This window comes from Canis lupus, chromosome 1, assembly GCF_003254725.2.
Source record: "Canis lupus dingo isolate Sandy chromosome 1, ASM325472v2, whole genome shotgun sequence".
In the NCBI taxonomy this organism is placed as follows: domain Eukaryota; kingdom Metazoa; phylum Chordata; class Mammalia; order Carnivora; family Canidae; genus Canis; species Canis lupus.
The window spans coordinates 105,664,634-105,674,338 of record NC_064243.1 but is presented as its reverse complement, the minus strand read 5'-3'; the positions used below and the strand labels follow the sequence as shown (position 1 = coordinate 105,674,338).

General features: G+C 54.7%; 1 protein-coding gene across 1 annotated transcript; it reads right to left on the bottom strand.

Annotated features, from left to right (window-relative positions):
- Window positions 1–852: 852 nt before the first annotated feature.
- On the bottom strand, window positions 853–9,705 carry VSIG10L (V-set and immunoglobulin domain containing 10 like). The gene is made up of 10 exons (XM_049109403.1): window positions 9,648–9,705; window positions 7,824–8,741; window positions 7,136–7,429; window positions 6,694–6,978; window positions 5,745–5,999; window positions 4,992–5,270; window positions 4,474–4,770; window positions 3,343–3,456; window positions 3,005–3,159; window positions 853–2,107 (listed from the first exon to the last, which is right to left on the bottom strand). Exons 1-10 carry the CDS (start codon window positions 9,703–9,705, stop codon window positions 2,036–2,038), a joined length of 2,727 nt encoding a protein of 908 aa, XP_048965360.1. The 3' UTR covers window positions 853–2,035.

Genomic DNA, 9,705 nt, shown 5'->3' with positions numbered 1-9,705 from the left:
AGACAAATATGTTAACCCACTGAGGGTGGTCAAGCAGAAGGATGCAGAGAGCTCAGGTCCTTGACGGGGTCTCGAAGTTGCTGAGCCAGCCTGAAACCACCACCACTTTATTTTGCCACCATATATTTTGTTATATGGGAATCTTCACTGATGCACTCCCTAAATTTCTAATGAGAAACCCAGCTAAGAAAGAAAGGCACCGTGCTGGCAAGAGCGGCTGCAAGCCCAGCCTTCCACTGGCACCAAAACAATTGCTCAGTCAATCCATATTTATTGATTGCCTGCTGTGTGCCAGGCTCTATGTTAAGAGCTGGGGATAATGACATTGTCTCTGCCTTCATGAAGTTCTCAGTTTGGAGAACGAGTCAGAGGCTAAACATGTATGTACAGATTTATGTGAGAGGGGCCAGAGGTTCAGAGGCTGTGGGACTTAACCCATGATTAAGGCAGATTAAGGTCATGGGTTAGGGAAGGGTCTCCCAAGCTGGTAATGGTTACTTTTTTAGGGTTTCTGCACCTGATTCCAACATTAAAGGAATGTTCTAATATTCTCCGCACCCCCCCAACAACAACAACAAGCAATTGTCAGATGCCTGCTGGTGTCTGAGAATTCAACTCCATTCTGACTTGTCTACCCAAAGATAGCATGAAATTCTACAGGTGAAGGATGCAGCCCTACAAAACTGCCACCCCTATTCCCCACATCAGACACTAACTGCAAGCCCCAAACTGCTACCCATGCTTCTGACTGACTGGCTACAGGCTGGAGGTTCCAAAGACCTCTTCCTTGAATTTGATTATTTTGCTAGACTGGCAAGCAGAACTCAGGGAAACACTTAGTTACATTTAACATTTTATTAAAGGACATGAGAAAGGATATAAACCAACAGCCAGATGAAGAGATACACAGGGCAAGCTCCCAAAGGAATCTCTGTCGTTGTGGGGCCTGGGGACCCAGTTTAGTGGTACATGGGGGCATTCTGGTTCCCCCAGCATAGAAGCTCTGCTGAAATGGGTCAAAGAGCTGTCCTCTGGGGTTTGTTCGTAGGCTTCATTTTACAGTCATGATTGACTACGCCACTGGCCATTGGTTGATTCAACATCCAGTCCCTCCTCCTCCTGGAGGTGGGGGTGGGGAGCGTGTAGAACTGAAATTTCCAATCCTCTAATCACAGGTTTGGTCCTCCAGGCAACCAGTCCTGCCTTTGGGTGCAACCCAAAAAGTCACCTCCATTAATAATAAGACACTCATTTCACCTTTATGGCTCTGAACCGTTTTCAAGAACTATGGATCAAGACCAAATCTATCTGAGAAACCAAATGATAATCAAATATACATGTCCTATAAATCACTGTATCTCAGTTCCCATTATACGTGAGAAGTGGACGACCCAGGGCAAAGAGTGGTGTTCTAGGCAAAGCAAACTCTGAGGCAAAGCCCTGGAGGCAATCTAGAGCTGTGTGGACAGAAAATCTGTTGTTAATTCTGAGTAGCAGGAGTGAAAGGACTGGAAGGGAAGGTCAGAGGCCAACAGAAGCCAAACCACAAGGCTTTGAAAATCACAGTGAGGAATCAGGACAATATCTGAAGGGCAATTGGCAGCCATAGAAGGGTTCAAAGAGAAGTGGATGTGATCTGGGCTGTTTTAAAGATGAAGACTCTGGGTACCGGATGGGGAATGGCCTGGAGGAGACAAATGGACATAGGAAGATCTTCTGAGAGAATGAGGGAGGGCCCTCTCTGGGGCTCGGAACAGCAAGGACAAGTCCTGCCTGTTCACCACCAAGCCTGTACGTCCTGCCTGCTTGGAGGTTGTGCAAATCACACTGGTACATCAGCAAGGAGTATCTCCTAGCCTGGGAACCACAGCTCCTTAGTTGCACAAATATGAGTAGAGTCTTCTGTGCTGACAGGGAGACTAGAAGTCTCATGCTCTATAGCCAGTTTTCAATCTCAGCAGGGCAGGAAGGCCCTGCCTGCTGTCGGGGTGAAACAGGAGGTCCTACCAAAAAGTCCTGTGCAGAGTGGGCCCCGTCACACCTGTGTGGCTGCCCGAACAGTCCTTAGGCCCCCACCCGGAGAGATGACTGGACTGGGGCCAGTGACCTGGAAGAGAAAGGAAGGGAAGGGGACCATCTCAGGGGTTACCCTGAATGTGACACAACTTATGCTTTTCTAGGGCGAGCTCACACCAGTTGGACATTAACCAGGTTACCTCCATTTACCAAAGGAAAAAATGTCCACCTACCCTTGGGAGAGATAAGACAAGCAACAACCCAGCTTTTATGGGGAAGATATTCCATCCCACATCTGATAGAAAAGGGAAATTTGCCAATTGCTATGGAAAAGAATAAGGTATTTTTCCTCCAAAACTGGAATTTTTTTTTTAAAGATTTTATTTATTTATGAGAGACACAGAGAGAGAGAGAGGCAGAGACACAGGCAGAGGGAGAAGCAGGCTCCACACAAGGAGCCCGATGCGAGACTCAATCCCAGGACGCCGGGGTCACGTCCTGAGCCAAAGGCAGACACCAAATTGCTGAGCCACCCAAGCATCCCTAAAACTGGAATTTCACTCTTAATATAACAAAAATTGGATGGGAATTCCTGTCCAATTTTTATGTATTTTTTAAAAGAGGGGGGATTTTACCGACATTGTAAATCAACAAGTAAAGCTAGAAGAAGACTCAGACCGTCTTCGCTCCCTGATTAATACACAGGAAGGGGGCACCTGGGTGGCTCAGTGATTGAGCATCTGCTTTTGGCTTAGGTCGTGATCCTGGGGTCCTGGGATGGAGTACTGCATCAGGCTCTCCACAGGAAGCCTGCTTCTTCTCTGCCTATGTCTCTGCCTCTCTCTGTGTCTCTCATGAATAAATAAGTAAAACCTTTTAAAATAAATAAATAAATAAATAAATAAATAAATAAATAAATAAATAAATAAAATAAAACACAGGAAGTTCCATGCCCTTTCCAGAAGGACATTGGGGCACCTACACTCACCTGGTGGGCCCTGTTTGGGCTAGGGTCCTCCAGCGGCACTTTGAAGGGCAGAGGCTGTGGGGTCTGCACTGGGGTTATGCTCTGCATCTTTTTTTCCGGTGGGGGAACCACAGGGGTCAAGGAGGGAGGACACTTGTTTTTCTTAAGAGTGTCTTCTGGAAAGAGAAGGAAGAGAAACAGAAACCGTGATTGGCTGTTCCAACATTCCAACCCAGCCAATGACCAGGGAAGCTGGGCTGAGGGGCGGAGCCTTACTCTGATTGGCTGATAATGGTAGAAGACAGAGTGAATGATCTATGACTGGGTTGACTGGTTCAGTCAGTGGGCCCCTCACTTACCCCTAAAACTGCACAGGCAGCGGATGCACTTGTAGAGAAGCAATGCTAGGAGGGCCAGGCCCAGTAGGGAACCCAGGACGATGCCAGCAATGGCCCCAGAGCCCAGGGGGGGACCTGGAAGAGACAAAGAGATGGAGGATAAGGAAGCAGGAGCCAGGGCTGGACCCAAGTTTCCTATTTTGGAACTCGGGAATTTGGGATCCCAGACTCCCAATTCATTTTGCATCTACTAAATCACTGTGGTGCGTCCGGCATTCTACCGGATGGTAATGATCCACTGATGAGCAAACCCGGATATCTACTGTCAGGGGGATTAATTTTTAGGGAAATCAGAAATGAACACCCAAATTAATAACAATTACAGGTGGCACTAAAAAGAAAGTAAGTGTGCTATGCCAGAAGTAATGTGCTAACATAGAAATAGAGTCAATCTTCTACAAAGAATCTGTTTCCATATAAGTTCACATTCACAGGCACAGAGAGTTAAAACGTAATATATCTTTTCAGGAGGAGACACATCTCAACCAATCAACTCAAGATGAGATCATTAGGATGAGCCGTAACCCAATATGACTAGAGTCCTTACAAGAAGAAGACAGAGGGACACCTGGGTGGCTTAGCAATTGAGTGTCTGCCTTCAGCTCAGGGCATGATCCCAGAGATCCAGGATCAAGTCCCACATCGAGCTCCCTGTAGGGAGCCTACTTCTCCCTCTGCCTATGTCTCTGACTCTCTCTGTGTGTCTCTCATAAATAAATAAATAAATTTAAAAAGAAAAAAGAAGACAGAGACACACACACAGGGAGGAGGTAGCTGTGGAAAGCTAGAGGCAAAGATCACAGTGATGCAGCTATAAGCCAAGGATTGATGGCCACTATCAGAAGCTGGATGAGGTGACAAAGAGTCTACCCCAAGTCTCAGAGGGAGCATGGTCCCAATTTCCCTCAGAGGGAGCACTGACACCTTGATTTCCGACTTCTGGCCTCCAGAATTGGGCGAGAATACATTTCTGTTGGGTCCAAGCCACTTTCTTACACTAGCCCCAGAAAATGGATACAAGCAGACAAGCGGGATACAATGCAACAAACTGAGGAGACAGCCCAGGAAAAGGCTCCAGTAGCCCCAACTCACTGGCCTGGTACACTCGGCTCTGTGATGGAGTCCCTGGCTGGCCCCCCAGCATGGGCAGGACACGGAAGACCCAGGTGCCAGGGTTCCGACGGGGAAGGGGTACCACGGCTGACCGCTCCTGAGGCCCCAGGGTGAGCAGAGAAATCCAGTCCTTGTAGGTAGTGGCTCGACCCAGGTCAGGGCCTTCTCTTTGTGCCTGGATCTCAAAATCACTGATCAGGGCCCCACGTTCCACATCCCAAGTAAGCACTGCTGCATCCTGGGCTCTCTGCAGCCTCCATGAGGAGATGGAAGGTCCTGAGGAGATTAAGGTGAAGGCTAGATTTATGGGTCCTAGAGGGGAGAGGGAAGGGGGCTCTGGACCTGGGCTCATAGGTCCTGAGGGTCTCCTGGGGAGCCTTCTAGGCCTACAAGAGCAAGGGACTGAGGGGCTGGACTCTTGGGTCTGAGGCAAAAGGAGCTGGGGACCGAGTGGGAGGGAAGAGAAGGCTGGAGGTTCTGGGAAAGGATGGACTCACCAGTGAGAGTGATCTGGTTGCCCCCAGCACCCAGCGCCCCGCTGCACAACACGGAGTAATTTCCCAGGTCCCAGTCCAGACTGAAGTTGCTAATGAGGAGCCTGCGCCCATCTTGGCTGAGCCGCAGGCGACTCCCACCTCCTGGGGCCACAGGCTGCCCTGCCCGGGCCCAAGAGGCTCTCGATGGTGGAGGGCAGCCAGTGGCCTGCAGCACCACCTCCACCTCCCCTGACCGTGTTTCCTCCACTGTGGGATGCAGCAGCACTTCCCGAGGGGCCTCTGCAGGTAGAAGAAACCCAGCTGAGTCAAGACCTTCCCCTGGAATGGGAGACCAAGTCCTGCGCCCTTTGGTGAAGTAAATTGCTGTGAGACCCCAGCACTCTAGCCAAACAAGGAAGCACTGCCCATTCACTCACTCTCTCATTCAATCACCATTATGATTTCTTTAATAAAGACGACTTATTACATACATACTAGCAGCCAGGTTCTAGACTGCGGAACTCGTATTATTCTCAACCATTTATTGCACTGGACACGTAGGAAGGTGTCTCTTCCTGGATCCAGGAAAGAAATTGTGGCCCTTCTCCTGTTTGAGGTATGGGAAAACCTTAGTCCTTCTGTAGGGTTTAAGACACAGGAACTCTCTTTTCCGGGAGTTTCGAGTCTGCCTTTCTCATTTCCTAAAGGAGCTAAGAAATACCGCCCTCCCCCCCCCCCCTCAGGAAACAGGAGAGGAGTCCCACCGGCTCTCACCCGGGGTGACAGTGCAGGTGCGCGTGGTCATCAGGTGGCGGGCAAGGCAGGTGACCGGGACGCCGCTGAGCCGGGGGTGGGCGGGGACCGCTGCCAGGAGCGCAGAGGCCACCGGCCCCGCGCGGACGCCTTCGGGGAGACCCTGGAACTGCAGGGAGGCGGCGGGGACCCCGCCGGGCCACGCGCAGCGGAAGCGCAGGCTGCGGTCCCCTGGACCGCCTTCGACTGAACACTGCGGGGACCCGGGAGGCAGATCTGTGGGGCGGAGGGAGATGCAGGGGTCAGCCTCTCTCCCTCCGCTCAGCCCTCCAGCCCCGCCTCTCCGCGCCGCACACCAACCCTTCGGCACCTGGCCCCGCCCCGTAGGCGCCGTCCGCGCCCCATTCTCCTGTCACCCCAGCTCACTCTCCCAGAAACTTCCGGGCTGAGTGGGCAGCTGCAGACCCCTGACCGCACCTCTTTCCTAAGGAAACTACATTTCTGCACGGATTTCTTTCCTTGCAAACATAACCCCGCCCCTTTCTTCCCAGTCCCGCCCCCTCCACCAAGTTACTCAGCGCCTTCAGCCAGACCTCTGCGCCCCTCCTGGTGCGCTCAGTCCCTCTTCTAAGACCAATCCGCCCATTTCTAGAATGATCCAGCCCCCTTTTCTTATGACTTAACTCCCAGGCAATTTATTTGCTGATCCCACTTACTGGCTCAAGCGCCCTAAGCCCCTTCCCTTTCTGGCCTCCACTCTTGCCATCCGACGCTCTGCTTAATTTGTTGAGACTCCTGCCCAGGAAACTCTGCCCTATTAACGCTGGCCCCGTGCCCTCCCTGGCCTTCCCGCCCCACCGGCCCAGTCCCTCGGGCCCCTGTTGGCCCGCCCCTTCCCCGGCACCCGCCCCTTCTACGGGGAGGCCCCGCCCACAGGCTCCCCACTCCACCCCGCCCCCACCGCGTTCACCCGCCACCGTGAGGTTGAGCAGAGAGCGGCGGCGGCGGCCAGTGCGCGGGTTCGCCGCAAGGCAGGCGTAGGTGCCGGCGTGGCCCGGGCCGACCGCGGGCAGCAGGAGACGCGGGCCGGCGGGCACCGCGGCCTCGGCCGGGTCGGCCAGGCTCCACGCGATGTCGGCGGGCGGCCGCGAGGCGGCGGTGCAGCGCAGGGTCACGTTGCTGCCCGCAGTGACAAAGAGGGCGGGGGCGGCGTCGCGGTCCGAGGAGATCTTGATGACCGGCGCATCCGGGCCGTCTGGACGGAGGAAAGGGTCCGGACCAGGAGGGGCGGGGTTACCCGGGACCCCGCCACAACCCCGGGGCGCTGGACCTCCAACCCCCCTCCGCCCCAGGGACTCAGGAACCTGAGCTCCCAGATCGCGGACCCGAACCCGAGGCACACCCACACTCACAGAAGACTCTGACGTCGGCCGCAGCCTCGGTGTGGCCGAAAGGGCTGCGGACGCGACAGGTGTACCGGGCCTGGTCGCTGCGCACGGGACGCATGATGAGCAGCTGGTCGCCCTCTGTGCGGATCCGGGGTGGTTCCGCTCCCTCACGGTCTGTCGCCTCCAGGGTGCGTCCGTCCTGGCTCCAGCTCAGCTCTCCACGACCAGGCCCCCACCCCAGGCAGCGCAGCCGGAGCTCGGCCGCCCCCTCCTCTGTCTCGGGGGTGTGGGGCTGCACCGACAGCTGGGGCAGGGGCTCTGGAGAAGGGAGCAGACTCAGGACCTGGTCTCTGGCCCCCTGGTCCCCTAGATCCAGGACTCCAGACCTCAGCCTTCACTCCTCCCACCCAAGACTTTGAGGCCCAGCCCTAGGGGTCCTCCCCCTCCCAGACCCATAAGTCTGAGTCCCCCACTCTGTCCTCTCAGAGACTCAGGATTCCAAGCACCCAGGGGTCTTGATCCCCAGGGCCACCTCCCCTCAAGAACTCCTGTCTTGACCCCCAGCCCCTCTTATCCCTCCAACCTAGAAGTGCTCTCTCCCCTGTCAAAGGACCCCTTCATCAAGGGAGAAAACATGGACAGCAGCCACCTGCCCAAAGGTCTGGCACAGCAGACCCTGCAGCCTGCACTCTGAGCCTCGGTGCCCACTTACCATACACACCCACCGTGAACTCCCGAATCTGCCGGGAAACCCCAGCCCGGATAACCTCAGCAGTGTAGAGACCAGCATCCTCCAGCCCGGCAGAAGCAAGTTCCAGGCCCCCTTGGGCCTGGTCAAATCGTAAGCGGTCTCGGTAAGCAGGGTCCAAGCTGATCAGGGGCGCCCCTGGCCCCAGGCCTCCTGCAGCCAGCACCTTGGAGCCACGGCGCCAGACAACCAGAGGAGCAGGAGGGCCAGGGCTGGGAATTGGAACTAGAGGAAGCTGGATGGTGGTCCCCACTAGCACCGAAAGAGGCCTCCCCACCTGCTGGGGGAAGCTTTCCCCTGGCTGGGCTCCTGCAATTACTTTGGACTCAGGTTTCTGGGCAGAGATTTCAAGATCATGATCCTCAGGGGAGGCTTTTGAACCTGGGGTCTCAATAAGTACTTCAGTAGCTGGGACCGGAGCTGAAATGTTCAAAGCTGGGGTCTTAACAGAGGAGGGCTCTGAGTCTTTGGCAGGAACTTGAGAACCCAAGATATCAGAAAATACTTCAGAATCAGGGATTTCAGAGAAGGTAGGATCCAGGCTCAACTTTTGGCCCTCAGCAGAAACATTTGACCAGACGGACCTAGGCACATCGTTAAAATTTGAGGCCTCGGAAAACCATTTGGGATGAGGGATAGCAACCGTGGCATTTGAACCTGGAAACTGATCTGGAAGTTTCCAGCTGGGGGGGTTGATGTAGGAGACTTTTGAACCTGGGCCCTGGGAAGAGCTTTCTGAGTCCAAGGAGAAATTGGTTTGCTGAACTCCAGAAGAGGCTCCATGGGTGAGGACCTCTCTTCCAGGAGGCTGCAAGGAGAGGAGGGGAGGGTGTTGAGGAGGTCCCGAGAAGGGGAACAGGTGGGAAGGGGCTGAGCAGGGGACTTACCCAGAAACAGGAAGAGCAGCAGAGCCCATGAGGTGTCCATGGTGCTGGCTGCACCTGTGAAGACACTGGAGCGAGACTCCAGTGCCTCCCTGGTCAACAAGTCTGACAGGACTGGTAGCTTCCTGGGCGGGGAAGGAAGCCAGACCCAGTGGGCGGTGCCAGGATCCCCCAACCCCAATCTAGTGGCAGAGCCAGCCACCCCACCTGACTGGTCCTCATCAGTTGGTCCCATATGACCCCTGCACTCCCCACACCCAGGGTGAAGATAGTGAAAGCTGCTGAGTCCCAGCGGAAATGGGGTAGCAAACCCATGGGGAAGAGAAGCCAGGAAGACTTCTTGGAGGAGGGTGAGGTGACCCTTTGGAGAGCCCCACTTCTGATGGCCTTGGCCTCAGTTCATCCTTCCTTCTCCCCACCCTCTGGCTTTCAGTCTACTCTGTCCTCCCTGCAGCCTCAGATACCTGCAATTGCCCAAATGCTTCAACTCCTCCTATGGCTCCCTGCTGCTCTCAGAATATGTCTCAATTCGTTGTCTCCCACCCTCTCCTGAGACCTAGAGTTGCATCTCTGTGCCCCCCACGGCCTCAAATGCCCTGCATCCCACTAAACTCAGCATCTTCCCTCCAATACAACCCCTTCCTGGGCTCTCCATCTCAAGTGCCATTCCACATCTATGCACAGGTTGGGAAGACTTCTTCCCTCCTCTCTTCCCCCTCCTCTGCCCCTTCCTCTCCATTCCCACTGGCCAGACCCCAGCACAGATCCCATCCTCTCCTCCAGCCTCCTCCCTCCAGCCTCTGCCAGCCTATGGATCCACACTTAAACCCTTTCTGTCCCTGCCCCTCCTGTGGCTCCCCTGTGCCCTCAAGAGACATCTAAGGGCCCTTTCAGACCCACCCACTCTGGCCACGCCCTCCACCCTCTAATTCTTTGAACATCCTGCCATTCTTCTGCGCCAT